At 42.4% G+C, this 21,116-nt stretch overlaps 1 protein-coding gene across 2 annotated transcripts in view; it reads left to right on the top strand.

Annotated features, from left to right (window-relative positions):
- The window catches only part of LOC127656852 (sodium/calcium exchanger 1-like), a 114,334-nt gene extending 101,830 nt beyond the window's left edge, over positions 1–12,504 (top strand). For both annotated transcript variants that reach the window (XM_052145368.1, XM_052145369.1), the window contains exon 7: positions 4,111–12,504. In XM_052145368.1, the coding sequence (XP_052001328.1) occupies positions 4,111–4,487 (377 nt within the window). In that variant the 3' untranslated portion in view covers positions 4,488–12,504. The remainder of the gene's footprint in view (positions 1–4,110) is intronic.
- The last annotated feature ends 8,612 nt before the right edge of the window (positions 12,505–21,116 follow it).

Raw genomic sequence — 21,116 nt, 5'->3', positions numbered from 1 at the left:
AAAAGGACTGAAACATCCAATTAACCAAGTGCTCAGCCACAAACCAGGCAAATAAAATGTACCCTGACTGATAAGGCAGTGTTCACTATGCTTTTGGATGCTGTTTGATTCAGCAAACAGTTAGCATATCTTGAATAATTAATTGGCTCAATTAATTTGAAAATTGTAAGGCTTTGTAGGCACTCGATGATTTGCACACAGCCTCTGAATGAAGTATGTATTGGTGTGAAACGTTTCCTAAATTCTGACTGAATGAACCCCAGTCCAAGCTATTGTAACCTGAGAAACGTTCCTTATCCTTGGTAAATATCAGTGTAAAACATGGCTTCTCGTGGCTTATTTCTTTACTGTTGTGAGTTTTCCCTCCTTGGACTAAATATTGTGTTGTCCACTGTGTATATCCCAACACAATGTGTAAATAGTGCTGTATATCTCTATAATGGCCGTTGCAGACATACATTGGCTATTTGCAAAATCTCAGCGACATTTATACGTGTAAAAGTGCTTATTTAAACTATCTGTGTGGCAGTCCAAATTTGAATCTATGTCAATGTGCAAATGTTAGCTGTTCAATAACAGTTTCAAAGTCTGTAACAATCTGGAACACAGATCCGATTTAACTTCGTAATGATTAACTGCTCCCGAGCGTCTTTCTTGGATAGAGTATTCATTGCCATCACACCCACATTAGCGGCAGTTGTCATCCGTGCGCTGCCAGGCTCTTTGGCAAGACTTTACACCAGACTGGGTGTTAGCTGAGACTTAACTGAGAATTTCCATGGTAATACCATGGAAACGGTTCCTTCCATGCTGTTGTTTACAACAACACAACAGGACAGTGAAGAATAACGAGAAGGAAAATGTTATTTCAGAGCTTTATTGTAACCCAACTTTTACTTTAATATTGCACCATTTCTGTGACTCCTGAGCAATAGCTTACCCAAAAAGAAAATTCTGTCAAAATGTACTCAATGTTGTTTGAAATTGGAATGACTTACATGAACAAGAAAAGAATCAAAAGTCACTGTGACTCGTGCATCAAATTCCCAGTGAGTCACTATCAGCAGCACTATCACTGACTATTTTTTATACTTTTGTGGGCTTTTTTAAGATTAAAAGTCAGTAACTGTTAACTGCAAAGACCGGGATATACATAATATTTTCTCCTTTTGTGTTTTCAAACAATGTAGAACTGTTTGTTTGTTTTTTTAATCATATTTTTTTGACTAAATGTTTTATGATATAAATTTATGGAATACTTTTCGTTCAAGGGTCACTGCAAGAATACCAATACTTGAATATGAATTTGTATATTTTAAAGTGCATATCTGCAGGAGAGACCTTTAAATGAGAAAAATGGCTCTCTGAGACCACAGGCAGCAAAAAGTAATATCAAAATATTCAGAGCAGTCCAGAAGGGTTATGCGTTATAGACTACATTAGCATAACGAAAGGGAGAGAAAGGGAGAGGGAGGGATAGAAAGAGAGAAAGATTAAGAAACAGCGAGGAAGAGAATTAGAGAGGGAATATATGCCTCAAGGATTATTTAAGAGGCTTTTTCCAGACAGAACTAGCATAAGTACCCTCCTGCCAAATGCACAATCAGCATCCTCGTGGCTTCTTAGCTGTCTGCAATAGATCAGCCTGTTAGCAAGCAGCTGTCTCTGTGCGAGAGAGAAACCACACTGTTTAAATAGCAGAGAGCCCTCTGATTTCAACTCTAATCTGAGGTTAACCATGCTTTTATTACAAAATTACACATCCTTACCAAAAAAGGAGGCCTGAGTTAGAGAGAAAGAGAAGATGGGTTCTGTGTGGGATTGCGTATGTGTGGTTTTATTTCGCTATACTATGGGGACAAAATTGTCCCCAGATGTTAACTAAATCTGACAAACCTCTCTTTAGGGATGTCCCAGGACATCCTCAATTGGAAAACATTATTCAAAGAAAAAGTAAATAATGTCTGAAGTACAGTAATTATAATTATCTTAAGATAAAAGAAGTCTGTGGTATTTCGTCATTTAGGGATGTGTGTGTTTGGGGACAAAATTGTCCCCCAAAATAGAGCTAAATCTGACAAAATCTTGCTTTTGGGAAATTCGGGGAAGTTCTCAATTGGAAAATCAGTTCATAAATGTTTTTCTAAAAGTCTAAAATTGCAAATGGTTTACTTTTTGCAAGTAAGGGATAAGTGTAGGCATGGAATGGCCATCAGCCACCTGACGCAAAAACCACTTATAAGTGATGAATATTTTTTTGTTTTTATATATATATATATATATAAATTTGCTGATAAAATTAGGTGGTTGTGATTTAATTAGTCGCATTAGGGGGCTTGCTGGTTATTGGCTGAGGCTCCCATAGCACAAAATAGTGTGACAAACCACTAATCACAGCAAACAAATATCCCCACATACTGTTCGAGTAGCCCTCTACACCAGCTGTGTTAAAAACACCACCAGTGGAAGAAATCAATATGACCTGCACACTGCTGCATTCGGCTCTCACGGTCTCCAGTATGCACGCAAACTCACACTTTTTATTGGAAACTGGATCTGTCGTAGCCTGTGACATTGTCACAGGGCAACCCAATCCTTTTCCCCAACTCAATCCAATAGTGACAACATGAACAGATACAAGGAAATTGTTAAAAAGTTTTTTTTTAAAAGCATTTTTCAGTAGTTACAAAGTCTTTACTGAATTATTGATATGCTATGATAGATTTGATGCTGGCGGAGTTGATAATGCTCGGTTTTAGATCGATAATTCAGACTGCATTAGGTGACATTTAGTCCAGACTGGCATGTGGCTTAAAATGAGTTTGACCCCCCACTCTACTAAATTTCACTGTTAAAATGTTGTTTCTCCTGTACCAGAAAACATGTGATCAGTATGTCTCAACTCCTCCGCTATCCCAAAGATTCTCAATCGGGGTGCATGCACACAAAATATTTCGATTTATCTATTATCGATTTTAGCCAATTGCCCAGTTAATTTTGAGGATATATTTAAATATTAAGAATATATTTATTTGAAAAGACATAATTTTATAGATTGTTATCTATGTTTGTTGTACTTTCTATGCTGATCAGTGAAATTAATCCCATTAACTAATGTCATAGGTCAGATGTAAGGGAGCTGGGATACATTTTAAAGTTAGGAACAACAGAAATACACACCAAAGGAACAAATCACTTTCCAAAGATTTGTATTATTCTTAAAAGTAATGTAAACTGCTTTTTTAGATGCATTACAGTTTTTTTCTAAATATCTTTTGCGTTTATGTGGTGACCTTGATGAGTGCGTGACTGCCAGCCTGAAATTTGCCCTAGTCCGGCCCTGGTTTAGTCTATAGTAACTTTGCATAAAAACAACAGAATGTATCTCCACATTTAGAAATAAACGTGTATGTTGTGTATTCTTGTGTTCTACAAATACTTCTTAAGGATATTTTTTCTTTTTGGGCAAACTGACTTCTTTTAGTCAGTGTCAAAATTATGGCAAAATGCTCTGGCTTTTTAGTTCTGCTAAGGTGTTTGTTTGATACAATTTTTCCTGTTTGTGCACATCCGTGAAATTCCAGACCCAGGAGAATTCAGCTAGGTGAAGAGCATTGATGATTGGGTAAAATTAATCGTGGGTGTGGTTTGGATATGATATTCTTTATTTATTTATTTATTTACTTTCCTCAACGAACTAATTTTAAAATAGTATAAACACAAGCTTAGATCATAGAAGGTACTTTAGTTTGTTCAATGGTGGCGGTTGAGGAGATTCCCCCTATACTATGTAAAGCGCTTTGAGTGCCTAGAAAACGCGCTATATAAATGTAAGGAATTATTATTGTTATTATTCAATAGAGATAAGTTCAGCTACTTCCAATGTATAAATTAGACTTTAAAATATCTCCTTTTAGAGATATACAATAACTAAAGTTGTAAATATCCTTAAAGTTATAATATGAAAAGATTTATGAAAAGGTTTATAAATTATAATGTATGATTACTGTAACTATCTGCAAAAAGTATTTTGTACTATATACTGAAACAACTCTTTTCCCTTTTCTCCACTACCTCCATTTCTTTTTCCTGTCCTCCTCTTCCTCTCAGATACCTTTGCCAGCAAAGTGGCCGCGATACAGGACCAGTACGCTGACGCGTCCATTGGAAACGTGACGGGGAGCAACGCCGTAAACGTCTTCTTGGGCATTGGAGTGGCCTGGTCCATCGCCGCCATCTATCACAACTCCAAGGGCCACGAGTTTAGGGTGGAGCCGGGTAACTTGGCCTTCTCTGTCACCCTCTTTACCATTTTCGCCTTCATCTGCGTGGCGGTGCTAATGTACCGCCGCCGGCCCGACATCGGTGGCGAGCTTGGGGGTCCACGGACTGCTAAAGTGCTGACCACCATGCTTTTTGTCAGCCTCTGGCTCCTCTACATCCTGTTCTCCTCTCTGGAGGCTTATTGCCACATCAAGGGCTTCTAAACACACATACACACTCACACATAAACATACACTCAGAACTACACACCTCCACACAGTGACATACATGTTCATGCATTCTGGGGAAAATACATGAAGACCACAGAGCAGGTAAAGACTAATGACTGCAGAGAAAGTTAAACACGGCAGACTCTGTTTCAGGTTTATGTGGATAATCATTTCCGCAAACCATCTGTCAGTTCTTCTGTTGTCTGCACACGCCACTCCTACAATCATCTTCCTCTGTTTATTGTGTGTGCTGAATGATTGCATCTGACTGGACGATCTTTTGCTTATTTAAAGGGCCGTGACCACAGTGTTTAAACATCAACAAATAAGACTAATGAAAGCTAATATTGCTACCTTTAACTACTGTAGTTGTGCATTTTAAATCTAAACTAGTGTAAAAGCCAAGTGGGGAAAATAGCAGCCACTTGGCTGTGGGGAAACTGTGGAATCTGTAAACTCCATTCATTGTTCCATGGAACTCTGGGTTATGTAATTTAGTGTTATAGGCTGTGTGTGTTATAGGTTTGTTGCCTTTATGGGAATATTGGTTTAGTTGTTTTTCCTGGGTGACAGAGATGCATACTGCCCTACAAACCAAAACACAGTAACTACACCAACACTGAAACTGAGAAAAATTACTTTAAAAGTTTTTGGATCGTAAAGCCAAATATGTATTATGAAAGTCTTGCTCTGTTTTCTGAATAGCTGAGCCAAACCTATCTGAGAAGGTCATAGTGTAAGAGCCCACATTTCAGTCATAACTACATTTTGACTAAATTTGTAGTTATTGCATTTTGGTTTCGCAAAGGATAATGCTCCTAGAAATTTTAAACAGACAAAATTTCATACCTTTTTGGGGTTTACAGATTATGATCACATTTGTAGTTGTTTGACCTGTAATCAGAGTGGTCCTAACCAAAAGTGGTCAGCTGCTGCCTTGGATATCCTCCGAAACAGCTTAATGATGTTGTCATGAGCAGCTCTATGTACTGTAACTAGCTTTTGTGAAGGCCAGTTTTTTCAAGGTTCAAGTTCATTTCCTACATTTTCAACAAAAGTTAGTTCAGAAAGGAATCAGTTATACAATAAGGAGTGTGTAGTGTAGACAGCTATATTCTCCTCCAGCTTTAGAGTCCAGTGGTGCACTAGTGCAAGACTTTGATTGAAGAGCTTTGATTTTACATTCTTAAAGATCGTAAAGTGCTATTGAAAGAGCTCAGCACTAAGGGACCCCTGCTGAAAAGACAAGCTTTGACCAACATAAATTTCAATGTTGGTCAAAGCTAGTTAATGCTGCTTAGTGCTGGTCAACCAGGCTGGTAGTTGGTTCGTTTTGGACAACCATGCTGGTTTATGCTGGTTATTATTGCAGGGAATGGTTAGTGTTGGTCAACTAGTCTGGTTAATGTTTAATGCTGGACAAACATGCTGGTTATTCCTGATTAGTGCTGGTCAACCAGTCTGAATAATGGTTAATGCTGATCAGCCAGACTGGTTTATCCTGGTTAGTGCTGGTCAACCAGGCTGCTTAATTGTTAGTGCTGGACAGACCTAATATAGGAAGGTTCTGTAGTATGGTCCCAGCATCCTAAACACAACATATACTGGGGACCAGCAATGTTGGTCTTTTCAGGAGGAACATCCTTGATTTTTAAATAATTCAAACAATTTAATGACATACTGCAGTTTGTTATAGATTAGATTATTAATTTATTTAATCAATTTTCAGATGGAACGTGTAAATTCAATTAAGTGAAATTTGTCAGTGACATGCTTTTGCCAACATCACATCAAGAGTTTACTATTATGACTGTTACTTTCCGTCCAAACAAACACACATTCATGAACACACACTGCAACCACATAAACTGAACAGCAAAAACAATGTCCATACTAGACATACTTACATTCTTACACATGCAAGCATTAGAAATTGATGGAAACATACACACTCACTCATCTATGTGGAGTTTACGAGGGCACAATCTCCCTCCAACCCTGCTGAGATTGCTTCTTTGTACTTTGTAGATTTGCTGCATACAGAGCTGTAAGGTAAATATCGTACAGTAGCCATGGATTTAGGAACAGCCATTTTAGACATAGGCCAGTTTTAAAATCAGAAATTCTAGAACCGATCTAAATTTGTCTCTAAACATCTTTAGAATAGCATGGTTTAAGCATTTAAACAAAAAAAATTATAAGCTCAAAGTTTTCAGGGAAGCTTGGTTTGAATTTTTGAAACCACAAATTTTCACTCTCCTGTCCAAATTTAGATTTTAGCCATTCAGACCGAATGTGTTCTAGCACTAAAAAAAGCTACATGCAGTGTAATGAAAGTGCCGTATATGGACGCAAAAACATGTTTGGTGTGAATGGCCCCTTTGTCAGTGAGTAAAAACGTAATAAACTGAGCACAGTAGATCTGACAGAAATATTTTGGATTCCATCTATTGTGTAGTTTGCTCCAAATTTGCCAAAGGGGAAATCTTTCCAATTTTCTTATGGAGAACTGCAGTGCCACATAGCCCCTGAAGTGGGTTTTGTATTTCAAATCTTAAATTTTTTTTACCCACACCAAAAATATTCTTGCAAGGAAAAAAGAGGCCTTGGTGACATTTCTTATGGGTGTTTGTACCTTTTTCGAGAGGTCCAGCCTACACCTCTTTTACTGCGCTTGAGCACCAACTATCCTTGTTATGAAGGAAGTGTCTTAAGAGTTTTTAAAAGGAATTTTGGGAATTGAAATGCGTAGGGGTTTGTAGTTTCTGTTGCTTAATTTTGAAAGAGAAGGAAAAAATGTACTAGAATGGCTGGTTATTCTTTTTTGTTTTATGTTTTTAATTAAATGAAAAATATGGTACCAGCTCCAGAGTACTTTGAAATGAAAATGATGACCGTCACAAAGATGGCCCACAGTTTCTTGCTAATTCCAAGCTCCACCAGAGGGACACTACCAACAATAAATAAAAAAACAATCAATACGATATGACACACAGACTTTTTCTCTAGAAGCCTAATTTAACCAGTAAACAAAAGAGATGTAGTTGGAAGGAACTGAGGTTTGGTGAAACCATGTGAAATACAGCCATACTCTGTTCTGCCAATAAGACTTTCATGGACTCTCGCCAAGCCAGAGGTGTGTCTACACTCATGGGCGTGTCTGCCGTATGAGGCGTTCAAACTGTACATTGTCTCTATGGTTTATACTCTATGTGTATTTGCTTTGGCAGAGCAGGCGTCAATAAATTTGTGTATGTATGTCTGCGCTCTACAGTCACCACTTGAGGGTATGCCTGAAAAACTGGGCGAGACTGCATTGGACCCGCCTTCTGTGAAACCTAACCCCCTCCCATGCCCCACCCCAATGTTTTGCCATGTCCATTTTTGGAATGTTAATGTGCTTCGTGTTGACAATGCATGGATGCTAACCTGTCTGTATATAGTATGCAGAATTCCCTTCATTAATGTAGTTGACTGACATTTGAAAGCTGTATAAATAATCAGAATATAATTTGTTTGTTTGCTTGATTATTTCGGTTTTCTTGTAAGTTTCATTTTGTGTTTTTCTTTTTTTAACTTGCACATGTATATTAAAAAGGCAGTATCTGTCGTTTGGTATAGGAGCACATGTACAAACTAAGGAAGCAATATATCAAAGTCCTTTGCTTGGTTGTTGCTGTGGTTGTATTATTTAACAGTAAAAAATATTTTGTCACTAAACAGTTCAGATATGTTTGTATATACTGTACAGTAGAATGAAGACAGAGTCGCTGCTCTGGCATTATCACAGAGAGAATACAATGTATTTATTTGAGACCTTTATGATCTTAATGACAAATATTGCCTTTTGGATTGATTGTTGCATATCGCTTGTTTTGTTCTAGTTTTTTGCTGAGCAGTGTGTGCGAATGTGTATGTGTTTGCCTGGTCTGGAGCAGTATCTGATATTGGTAAGAATTAAAGGAATTGTTCACCCAAAAAAAGAAAATTATGTAATTATTTACTCAGTCCTACGTTGTTCCAAACCTATAAACATTAGACATTTCTTGCGTTGAATTCAAAAGGTGCATTTTTGGTGTCCTGTGGTTGACAATCTCTAAAATAACCCCCCTAAAAGTCATATGATGTCTTTTTGTGAGGAACAGGTTGTAATTTAGGTCCATACAAAGCTTGGAATATACAGTGATGGGAAAAAGTATTTGCCCCTTTACTGATTTCTTCTATTTTTGTGTATTTTTCTGAATCAAACGAGATATATCATAAAACTAAGGCAACCTGAGTAAACACAAAATGCTGTTTTTTTTATTGAAGCAAAAAAGTTATCCAACACCTATATCAGCCATGTTAAAAACGAACTGTCCCCTTAAACTTAATAGCTGGTTGTGCCACCTTTAGCAGCAACATGTGCAGCCAAACACTTCCGCCAACTGGATATCAGTCTTTCACAACACTGTGGTGGAATTCTGGCCCACTCTTCTTTGCAGAACTGCTTTAGTTCAGCCACATTGTAGGATTATAGAGCATGAACTGCCCCTTCAAGGTCCCGCCACAGCATCTCAATCGGGTTCAAATCAGGACTTTGACTAGTTCACTCCAAAACTTTAATTTGGCATCTTTTGAGCCATTCAGAGGTGGACTTACTCCTATGCTTTGGATCATTGTCTTGCTGCATAATCCAGTTGCATATGAGCTTCAACTCACAGATTGATGACCGGACGTTCTCCTTTAGGATTTTCAGGTAGAGAGAAGATTTCATGTTTCCCTCAGTTATTGCATATTATGGCCCTTTTTCTAGACTTCTGTATTTAATTTATGCCAGATGTAATGGGACCCCTGTCTTCCAAACAGTTCCACTTTTGACTCCTCAGTTCACAGAACATTCTCCCAAAATGTTTGAGGATCATCAAGGAGTGTTTTGGCAAAAATCAGACGAGCCTTAATGTTCTTCTGGGTTAGCGGTGGTTTTCGCCTCACCACACTCCCATGGATGGCATTTTGTCTTTCAGATAGTGGAGTCATGAACCTTTATTGATGCAAGAGAGGCCTGCTGTTCCTTGGATGTTGTCCTTGGCTTTGTTATTTCCTGGATCAGTCGTCGCTGTGCTCTTAGAGGAATTTTGGAAGGTCGGCCACTGCTGGGAATGTTCACAACTTTCCATTTGGAGATGATGGCACTCGCTGTGGTTATTTGGAGTCCCAGAGCCTTTGAAAAAGCTTTGTAACCCTTCCTAGACTGATGTATATTAATCACCTTTTTCCTCATCATTTCTGGAATTTCTTTAGACCTTGGCATAGTGTGCTACTGGGTGAGACCTTTTAGCCAACTTCATGCTGCTTAAAAAGTTCTATTTAGGTGTTGATTTGAGTAAACAGGGCTGGCATTAATCAGGTCTGGGTGTGTCTAGTCCAGCTGAACCCCTTTATGAAAGCAGTTTCAGAGATTTGGGGATTTAGTAACTAAGAGGGTAAAACATTTTTCACAAAGGCCTAGTTGGTATTGGATACATTTTTTGCTTCAATAAATACCATTATCATTTAAAATCTGTATTTTGTGTTTACTCAGATTGTATTTGAATTTTTGAAACAATTTAATATGAGATATCATACCCAAAAACAGAAGGAATCAGGATGGGGGCAAACACTTTTTCACAGCACTGTAAGACACAAGTCTCATAAACTAATTTTAAAATACTTTTAAGGTGTTTTTGGAGCTTAAAGTCCTCAGTACCCATTTACTTTCATTATACACCAATCAGCCACAACATTAAAACCACCTGCCTAATATTGTGTATATCCCCCTTGTGCTGCCAAAACAGCGCCAACGCGCATCTCAGAAATTACATTCTGAGATGCTATTCTTCTCACCACATTTGTATAGATTGGTTATTTGAGTTACCGTAGACTTTGTCAGTTCGAACCAGTCTGGCCAGTCTGGTGCCAGATGGCTGGGTTGAGTATTTCTGTAACTGCTGATCTCCTGGGATTTTCACACACAACAGTCTCTAGAGTTTACTCAGAATGGTGCCAAAAATAAAAAAAACATCCAGTGAGCAGCAGTTCTGTGGACGGAAATGCTTTGTTGATGAGAGAGGTCAACAGAGAATGGCCAGACTCTGTACAATTGTGGTGAGAAGAATTTAATCTCAGAATGCTATCCTGAGATGTGGGTTGGCACTGTTGGACCTACACAATATTAGGCAGGTGGTTTTAATGTCAGTGGCTGATCAGTGTATGGACAAGAGCATCTAGGCTCTTCAAAAATTTAAAGTCATACCGGTTGGAATATCATGAGATTAAGTAAATAACAGCAGAATTATAATTTTTGGGTGAACTAATCTTTTAAAGCAGTGGTTCCCAAACTTTTTACAGTGGCATATGGGCTGATGAAAAAAGATAATTCTGTGACGCACAACGCATGAGTAAAGGCATTTTTGTAACCGCAAAAGATAGGGATATTTTGCATATTTATTTGACCTTTATGTCACAACCATTTTGGTGTTTCTACACTAGGGGGCACACAATATTTTTTTGCCAGTGATAAATGCATGAACTGGGTTTGAATGTTATTTTAGATTGTGATGAATTTGAAAGAACGGTAAATCTCAGAATCGTATTTACTTACCCCCATTGTCACCTCACGTACCCCAGTTTGGGAAACACTGCTTTAAAGGAACAAATTATCCGTTATGTATCTGCTCCGTGTCTGTAAACCATCTTGCAAAGCTCTGTGAACCATCTGGAAAATGTCTGTAAAACATTAGGAGAATGTGTATGAAACACCAGGGTAATGTTTGCCTTGTATGTGTCTTACATTCCTCTACCCCCACTCTCTTCCTCAATGCTCAGATGGACTGTAACTTTTCAGAGGTTTAATACTGATCTTTGATAATATTATTTCCTCCTCCCCTCTCTTTCTTTCTCTCTCTCCCCTATCTCTCCAATCCACAGCCTCACTAACATGTTGCATTAATGTGTCCAGTACTGAAATTGCGTGGGCTGTGTTTTGAAAACAAATGCAGCAGTGTATGTGTAAAGACATTCCTGAAATTCCTGAAAAGTGCATATATGTTTGTATATGACTACATTGTACTTATTTACAATGTGTAAATTTATAACATTTATAAAGGTTTGCAAAACCATTTGAACAACATGGCAAATATCTCATGCCAATGCAGGACTGAATGTATTGTGTGTTAACGTAGCTGGTCTAAATGAAGGAGGTTTTATTATCTTATCGGTCTTGTCCAGATCGAGGGGCTGAAATCATGGTGTGTGTACAATCACTGTAAGCTAACGCTGAGAGTCATGTTAATGCAAAGTGTGTGTGTGGCTTTGTGGCATAGTGTGTCTTACACTGTCTTCTGTCATATAGGCTTATTAAAGGTGTACCTTTTTACCTCCTAACTCTCTCTCTCTCTCTCTCTCTCTCTCTCTCTCTCTCGCTCTCTGTCTCTCCCTCCTACCTATCGCTCTTGCACTTTTTGCTTTGTTTCACACTTTGTTTTGTTTTGATCGTTAGGTTGTTAGCTTGTTTTAATTTAAAAAATCTGAATAATTGAATATGATAATTTTTTTTGTTCTGATTTTGTGTGTGTGTGTGTGTGTTGCACTCAATCTAATAAGATGAACGTCCACTAACTGTGATTGCTCCCTTAGTACACCTCTAAACAGAAAATAAAGTTTGGGATATCCTGTTTAGAGCCAAAAGGCTGTGGTGTGTCCCTTTTTTATTACATTTCTCAAGCACACACATTCACCTTGCTGATAACCAGTATAACATCGGTGTCACCAGTAAGATTATACAGAACCACTGAAGTTATACAGTGTACATCACACAGAGACCACATGAAATGAAAGTTAGTTTTGTGGCTTTTTATTCATGTCTGTTAGCTTTGATGTTGTATAGTGTTGGGTAGATTACTTCTGAAATGTATTCTAGTACTGATTCACAATGAAAACAAATCAAAATCGTGATAATTTACATTACACTTCTTTGAAATGTATTGATTATTATTATTATTATTGATTATTATAAATATTAAGTGTATAATGTGCCAATTAACACTCTGAATTAACATTAAAGGAATATTCCATGTTCAATACAAGTTAAGTTCAGTCAACAGCATTTGTGGCATAATGTTGATTACCACAAAAATGTATTTCAACTCGTCCCTTCTTTTCTTTTAAATAACCAAAAATCAAGTACAATAAGGCACTTACAATGGAAGTGCATTGGGCCAATATTTGGAGAGTTTAAAGGCAGTCATTTAGAATATAGTTTTATAAAAAGCAATTACACTTATTCCTCTGTTAAAATTCTGTATTATCTGAGCTGTAAAGTTGTTTAAATCATACATTTTTTGGTTGTTTTAGGGTTTACGCTGTTACGTTGTTATGGCAACAAAGTTTCAAAGTCGGATGTATTTTATCGCACTAAAATCATGTTAACACACATATTGCGGATTGGCCCCATTCACTTCCATTGTAAGTGCACTGTAATACTAATGATGTTATTAATATTATTTGATAAAGTTCTCATAATGTTAGAAGAAAACATTCTTAGTGCAGCATTGTTTGTATGCTCTTTAAAGTAGATACTTCTTAAACACTAGTTATTGTCGTTGGCTGCAACTAGTAATATAATCAATATGTAATCATTTATTCATAAAAAGTAACTGTAATCTCATTATGTACATTTTAAAATTAAATTTAATTACAAGTACTCAGTTTTTGTTATGTGGTTAGTAATGAGCTTACTCCCCAACACTGTCTGATGTTGATATACACATTTAAAATGTTAAAAAATTATATTTCTTCCAGGAAAACGGGCCAAAAATACTGATGACTCATGTTGCACTGTTGCGTTTTAGTCCAATCAAATGCTCTCTAGAATGAGAATGTCCCTCCCCAGCAACTGTCCAGTGAGTAGCAGATTATGGCTTTGATGTAACTAAAGCCTATTGGTTATTTGTTTTTTAACAAATAGTGCAATATTTCCCACCCAAATTTCAGCTAAGGACAGAAAACCATAGCATGGGGTGCTGCATGGGGGTATTAATATAAAGACAAGTAGTAGCCTAATATAAAGCACTAACCACTATAAAAAAAAAATGTCAGTAAAATATACAAACTTTAACCACTTATTTATACATTTCAATGTATAAACATTTATTAAAACATTTCTATGAACATATTTAGATTTATGATCATAAAATATATAACATATAAAAACAATCCTTGTTAAAACAGAGTTTCTGAAAAAATAGCATAAAAAGAGTATATTAAATTATTAGATAGCATTATTATGCTATTATCTTTTAGAAATGATGTTGTTGTTCATCATTTTAGGGACTGTTATTAATTGTTTGTGATCGAGACACAAAGATCATGCAGTGGGGAAATCCCCAACACTATGCCTGGATTATTTTAATACATTCTTTCCTGTCTTCCTTTTGCAAACATTATTATTGCACTGTTAATGCCTTTCAGTATAATTTTTTCTTCTCACATTTTTGTAGAGTAAGTTTCAATCAAAATAATTTCATTACTGGTATAATCTTAATTTTCTTGTCGTCTTCATTATGGTTGAAATACAAATACCCCTAAACATTTTCGTCATTACTTTCATTAACAAGAGCAACACAGAATATGATGGTTTCTAAATAATAAATGAACTGTCAATCATTTTTAATGCATACACCGTTTTGACAGCACTTGGGTGGGCTTGAATGCCCACAGGGGGTGCTGCAGCTCCCACAGCACCCCTACTTCACGTGGCTATGCAGAAAACATTTTTCAAACTATTTTACTGGGTCTTTTCATTGTGTTTCTGTAGCTGATGTAAGTGATTTTAGCCATTCTAGAATTTCCCCAAGCTGAGCCATTGGATTAGCCCCTCCCCCTTTTTCCAAAACTCCACACTCCAAAGATACAAAATGAGCTTTTGAGACCAACACAAACAGAATTGGCTGTAAAAAAAAAAAAAAAAACAGCAGCAAAATAGCACCTTCAATTGACAACTGTTATGAGCAACAAGGCATAAAAATAGCATTAAGCCTCAATAATTCACTGCAACTACAATACCCTGAGAACTTGCAAAATGATTGACAGGCAGAAAGCATCATTTTCTTTGGCTCGCAGATACATTTTTGTTTGCTGTTTACAGAATCTAGAGCTGTCACAGAGACTGGTGAGATATCTCAGGACACGTATTTCATTAATATCTTTCTAGGAGTCGGAACATTTTTCAAAAAGTCACAGATTTGATTACCAGGGAAAATGTCATTTATTCATTCTGGACACACAGTGTGTTTGTGTGTACTGAAGAGTACATGACTCTTAAAAATAATGTAGAGATTTCACAACATTAAAAATACATTAAAAATTGCTCTCTCCTTTTTAGTCCGTTGTTCTTTCAGTTCTGAGAGAGTCATTATAGAAAACCACGGGCCAGTCCATGAATTTAATCATTGGCTTTGACTGTAGGCTTGTGAAAGAAAAAAGAAAAAAAACACTAATAATACTGTCTGTGATTCAGTGTCCATTTTTTACTTCAGGTAATGAATTTTAGTGAGACTGAAGCTGAACTTGGACTCACCTTGTCCATGAAAAACCGCATTCAAAGCCAGATGGGATTCAAAGGTCTCTCACTTTATCTGATTTCTCCCATCCCACTGATTACAGAAACATTACATTGAACAAAACATCAAATCACAGAGAAGCCACCAAGGTCTTTCTGACCAACTGCAATTGTAAGTAGGCACAGACTTTCTGTTTTCACATTCAGTAATGGAAAATGAGACCAATAACTCAGATATTGTACTGAATAGGTACCAGGGTTTGGAGGGTTACTTTTGAATACATGTTGTAAAATGTAATTTGTAACGTATTCTGTTAGATTACTCAAGGTCAGTAACGAATTCAAAATACTTTGGATTACTTTTTCAGCATTGGTAGATTTTTTCACTTGTTTTGACTATAAAAACTAAACATACACATGCTAAAAATACATTCTCTGAAAAACCTAAATATCTTATGCAGTGTTGTTTCTAAAAAAATGATAAATCTAACGTCTAGGTTACGTATGTAACCTCCGTTCCCCGATGGAGGGAACGAGACGTTGTGTCAGAGAAGCGACACTAGGGGTCTCTCTTGAGCGCCGATATTCACCTCTGAACTATGAAAAAAAGGCCAATGAGAGTTGGCACCCAGTATTTGCATGTCCCGCCCCCGGACATACGGGTATTTAAGTGGCGCAAATACGGGAGTTCATTCAGGATTTTTCTGAGGAGCCGGAAATGGTCCGGCCACAACAGTGGCTCGGCTCAGCGACGTGGCAGGGGAGACACAACGCCTCGCTTCCTCCATCGGGGAACGGAGGTTACATACGTAACCTAGACGTTCCCCATCTGTCGCTCTCTCCACGTTGTGTCAGAGAAGCGACACTAGGGGTCCACTTATAAAAGTGCCATGCGTTGAGCCGTGTACGTGAACTGCTGATACAGGAGCGAGCAGGTATTCTTACGTGCAGGACGACCAACTGTATCAGGCTGCACGTACCCTTCCCCAATGCCCCATTTAAGCCATCAGGATTCCTTATCGTTAGGGGGGAACAAGGTGCTGGCCGCCAACCTGGGAACGGGCCAAGCCTGGCCGGGCCTCTTTTCTCTCTATGTTTCTCGCATAGAGCAACTAAGGCCGGGGCCCTTACACGCATTGAGGGAAGGGGGTCTTAGCCCTTATTCAGGGCGGAGAATACCCTACGGAGGCCATGCCTACCCGAGAGGGGAGGCAAGTTTAAGTGGCAAAACCATCAGAGGCCTGACTTAGGGCCTATGTGGAAAAGTTGGTGTGGTGGTGGATCCAGCCTCATAGAGGGGGGAACATACAGCACGGCAACCGAGGCAGCCGTGACTGCCTAAGGGAAACACGGGAGTCCACTCACCAGAGGGGACAGAACCGTGGTGTTACACACAGGGGGAGTCCGAAGGAGGCCTTACCTGTGGAGCACCTATACCAGTACAGGGTAGCTTGCGGTACCCGCAGTGGCTTGGGTCGGCGAGTTCCTCCGCTGAACTGTGACCCACGAGGGCTAGGGAGGAATCAACCAGTGTCCCAAACCTGAGATCTCCTGGGAATGAAGGCACACTGTTTCCCTGGTTAGGGGAAGGGCTCTAGGTGCAAGCGATTCACCCGGTCAGATCGTGGGCGTGCAACCGAAGTTCTCACGGGCTCGGTACCTGAGAAAACACGGACGATACTGACTCAACTCGGAGATTGTAGAATCTCGCAAAAAGTGTTAGGTGTTGCCCAGCCTGCTGCTCTACAAATGTCTGCTAGGGCAGTGCCCCTAGCCAGTGCCCATGAGGACGCAACACTCCTGGTGGAGTGAGCTCGGACCCGCAAGGGGGGGGCACGGCCTGGGTGTGATAAGCCAGGGAAATGGCGTCGACAACCCAGTGGGCGAGTCTCTGCTTGGAGACAGCATTCCCTTTCTGCTGTCCCCCAAAGCAGACGAAGAGCTTCTCAGAGCCTCTGGTGCTCTGTGTGCGGTCCAGATGAATACGTAAAGCACGTACTTGACACAGCAGTGAAAGGGCTGGGTCTGCCTCCTCCCGGGGCAGCACTTGCAGGTTCACCACCTGATCCCTGAAGGGTGTGGTAGGAACCTTGGGCACATAGCCCGGTCGCGGGCTTAGGATCACGAAAGTGTCTGCTGGACCGAAATTCAGGCAAGCATCGCTAACAGAGAACGCATGCAGGTCCCCGACCCTCTTGATGGAAGCGAGCGCGATCAGCAGGGCGGTCTTGAGAGAGAGGGCCCTGAGTCCAACTGAGTCAAGCGGCTCGGAGGGGGGTCTCTGGAGTCCCGTAAGGACAACCGAGAGATCCCAGGAGGGGAACAGGTTAGGCCGGGAGGGAGTTATCCTCCGGGCACCTTTTAGGAACCTGATGATTAAGTCGTGCTTACCAAGAGACTTGCCGTCTACCGTGTCGTGGTGGGCGCGATAAGCGCAACATACACCTTGAGGGTGGAGGGGACAGCCTCCTCTCCAGCCTCTCCTGAAGAAACACGAGCACTGACATAACTGTGCACTTCTGCGGGTCTTCGGCTCGGAAGAACACCAGTCCATGAACAGACGCCACTTTAGAGTGTAAAGATGCCTGGTAGAGGGGCTCTGGCTTGATTGATTGTATCTATGATGGTCGATGGTAGGCCGGCTAGATCTTCCGCGATCCCGGCCCAAGGGCCAGACGTGGAGGTTCCAGAGGTCTGGGTGCGGGTGCCAAAGCGTGCCTCGCCCCTGAGAAAGAAGGTCCTTCCTCAGGGGAATTCGCCAGGGAGGGGCTGTCGTGAGGAGCGTGAGGTCCGAAAACCAAGTCCGGGTGGGCCAGTAAGGGGCTACCAGAATGACTTGCTCCTCGTCCTCCCTGACCTTGCATAGCACCTGTGCAAGAAGGCTCACTGGGGGAAATGCGTACTTGCGCAGCCCCGCAGGCCAGCTGTGTGCCAACGCGTCTGCCCCGAGGGGAGACTCTGTCCGGGCATACCAGAGCGGGCAGTGGGAGGTTTCTTGGGAGGCAAACAGGTCTACCTGAGCCTTGCCGAACCGGTCCCAAATCAGCTGGACCGACTGGAGGTGGAGCCTCCACTCTCCGCCAGGCAAGCTTTGTCTTGACAGCGCGTCCGCTATCACATTGAGGTTGCCGGGGATGTGAGTGGTGCGCAGTGACTTGAGTCGCTGCTGACTCCAAAGGAGGAGACAATGGGCGAGCTGTGACATGTGGAGGGAGCGTACTCCGCCTTGGCGGTTTATGTAGGCTACGACCGTGGTGCTGTCTGTCCTGACTAGGACGTGTTTGTTCCGAATTAACGGGAGAAACTTCTGCAGGGCCAGAAAAACAGCCAGCAGCTCTAGGCAGTTGATGTGCCAGCGCAGCGGGCCTCGGTTCCACCGGCCTGCGGCTGCGCGCCCATTGCACACGGCGCCCCAACTCAATTTGAAGGCGTTGGTTGTGACCAGAACACGTCGGGACCTGCTGCAAGGGTACTCCTGCCCTTAGAAAGTGGGACCACGGCGCCTGGCTTGAAGGAAGCGAGGCATTTCAGCACTGACTGAGAACGCTCGTTGGAGAGACGTGCTGTCATTGAGACTGAGTCTAACTCCAGACTGAGAAAAGAGATGCTCTGGACCGGGGAGAGCTTGCTCTTTTCCCAGTTGACCTGAAGCCCCAAACGGCTGAGGTGGCTGAGCACCTGGTCTCTGTGTGCGCATAGTAACTCTCAGGAGTGGGCCAGTATGAGCCAGTCGTCGAGGTAATTGAGTATGCGTATGCCGGCTTCTCGGAGCGGGGCAAGAGCTGCCTCTGCGACTTTCGTGAAGACGCGAGGGGACAGAGACAGGCTGAAGGGGAGGACTTTGTACTGATATGCCAGGCCGTCGAACGCGAACCGTAGGAAGGGTCGATGTCGAGGGCGAATTGAGACGTGGAAGTACGCGTCCTTCAGGTCTACCGCTGCGAACCAATCTAGATGCCGGACGCCAGATAGAATTTGTTTCTGGGTGAGCATTTTGAACGGGAGTTTGGACAAGGTCCAATTGAAAACTCGCAGGTCCAAGATCGGTCGTAAGCCGCCACCTTTCTTGGGTACAACGAAGTAAGGGCTGTAGAAACCCTTCTTTGTTTCGGTTGGAGGGACAGGCTCTATCGCGTCCTTTAAAAGAAGGGAGGTGATTTCTTCGCGCAGGGAATGGGCATGTTGGCTGTGTACTGCGGAAAAATGTACGCCCACGAAGGGGGGACGGAGACCTGGCAAACTGAATTGCGTAACCGAGTCGAATGGTCCGGTGCAGGCAGCGTGACGGGTTGGGCAGTGAAAGGCATGCCTCTAAACTCCGTGCTAGGGGCACCAAGAGGACGAGTTTTTTGGACATACCCAGCGGGGCTTCGCAGCGGTGCGGAACAGGTAACGCGGCGTCGGGAGGCAACGTGGCATCCCGAGGCTCTGGTGCTGAGAATAAACTCAAAGCACTTACCTTGCTCCGCGCATCCGGCAGGGGGCGGGTTCGTGACTGAGGAGGAGGTCTGATGCTGGCGTCCTCTGGACTCGTCTGAACCGGCCGGCCGGGGAACAGTCGTGGGGCTGAAGGCGGGGACACCGCGTCCATGGAGCCGGGACTGTTGAGGCCTGAAAGCAGAGTGCCGTGAGAACGGCATTTGCGGGCCAGGTGACCCCAGAGACAACAAAGAAATAGCTCTATAGGGTGTAAAGAATTTAACAAAAAATTCTCCTCCCGGCCCTCCACCAGGGAACGGAGTGGTCTTACCAGCTCCGGAGCTAACGTCTCGGTCTCTGGGTCTGCCATCTCAGGAGCGCCTGGAAGCCTTCTGGGTCCTCAAGGGGGTCCGTGAGACGAGCTGGGCCCACTCACTTGTTAGTTGAGGCGGAGCACCACTTTCTTTCTTTCTTGAAAGCCACAGGAGGACGCCCTTAGGGAGCAGACAGGGCATGGCCCCTGGCGGCAGGTTTGCAGCAGGGAAGGATGCTTTTTTTTTGCTTGAAAATAGCCTTCGTCTGTTTCTTCACCACTGAGGACTGCTGGGTGAAGTCGTCAACTGGTGTCGCCGAATGGACGGAGCTGGGAGACAGGGGCATTTGAGAAAGCGTGCTTTGTCTTCCTCCCATACTGCCTGTCCATCGTTGCGTTTCTGGACCACGGAGTGGCCATCGCCTGTTTGAGTGCAGTTCCTGCAGCACGTCAAGAACAGGACCACCCAAGTGCAGATTTTGAAGTGCCCTGGCCCGGTGGACTTGCAGGAGGGGGCCATGGCATGCAGGGGGGAGCGGTCTGGGACCGCTCTACCACCGAGGGTAGCGAGAGCGGAGGAGCGAGGAAGCTGGGCTTGCTCAGCTCGTCATGCACGTCCGGGAAGGAATCCGGGGGGGGGGGCGCGGCTGTGAGCGGCGCACATGCCCGTGGAACCAATTAAGCCCGGGGAAGCATAGCGGACCTTCTTGCATCAGGCTCAGACTGGGCGGATACCCGAAGGTGGCAGCCCAGGCGAGTTATCCGCATCCGACGCCGCTGTTACGCTCTCTGATGCAGCGGTGATGTCATCATCCAATGCCGGGGAGCTCGAGGGACCGGACGGTAGGCTGTTAAGCGGACCGCACTAATCCCGAGCTCGGGGGAAGCAGGCAAGCGTGCCGGGGAGGTGGGAGGTTTTCGAGGGGATTTACCCGGCGAAAGCGTCCTGTTATTCTCCCCAGATCGTTCTCCATCACCTGCGGCGCCTGCCTCAATCCCGTAGGAAGGAGGCGAGGCGCGGTGGCGGCTGAAATGGCTCTCTCTCACTACAAGAGAAAGCAGAGATTGCAACGCTGCCGTGGTTATGTTCTCACACTAAAAACATAACCCATTGGAGAGAATGCTCATCCCGAGCTCGGACGGAAACAAGCAAGCGTGCCGGGGAGGCGGGGGGTTTCGAGGGGGTTCACCCGGCGAAACGGAGCCCGTCACTTTCCCCAGATCGTTTTCATCGCCCGCGGCGCCTGCCTCAATCCCGTAGGAAGGAGGCGAGGCGTGGGGGGGCGGCTGAAGAGGCTTTTTCTCACTACAA

Source organism: Xyrauchen texanus, chromosome 16 (assembly GCF_025860055.1).
Source record: "Xyrauchen texanus isolate HMW12.3.18 chromosome 16, RBS_HiC_50CHRs, whole genome shotgun sequence".
Lineage (NCBI taxonomy): Eukaryota > Metazoa > Chordata > Actinopteri > Cypriniformes > Catostomidae > Xyrauchen > Xyrauchen texanus.
This window is presented reverse-complemented; position numbering and strand designations above follow the sequence as displayed.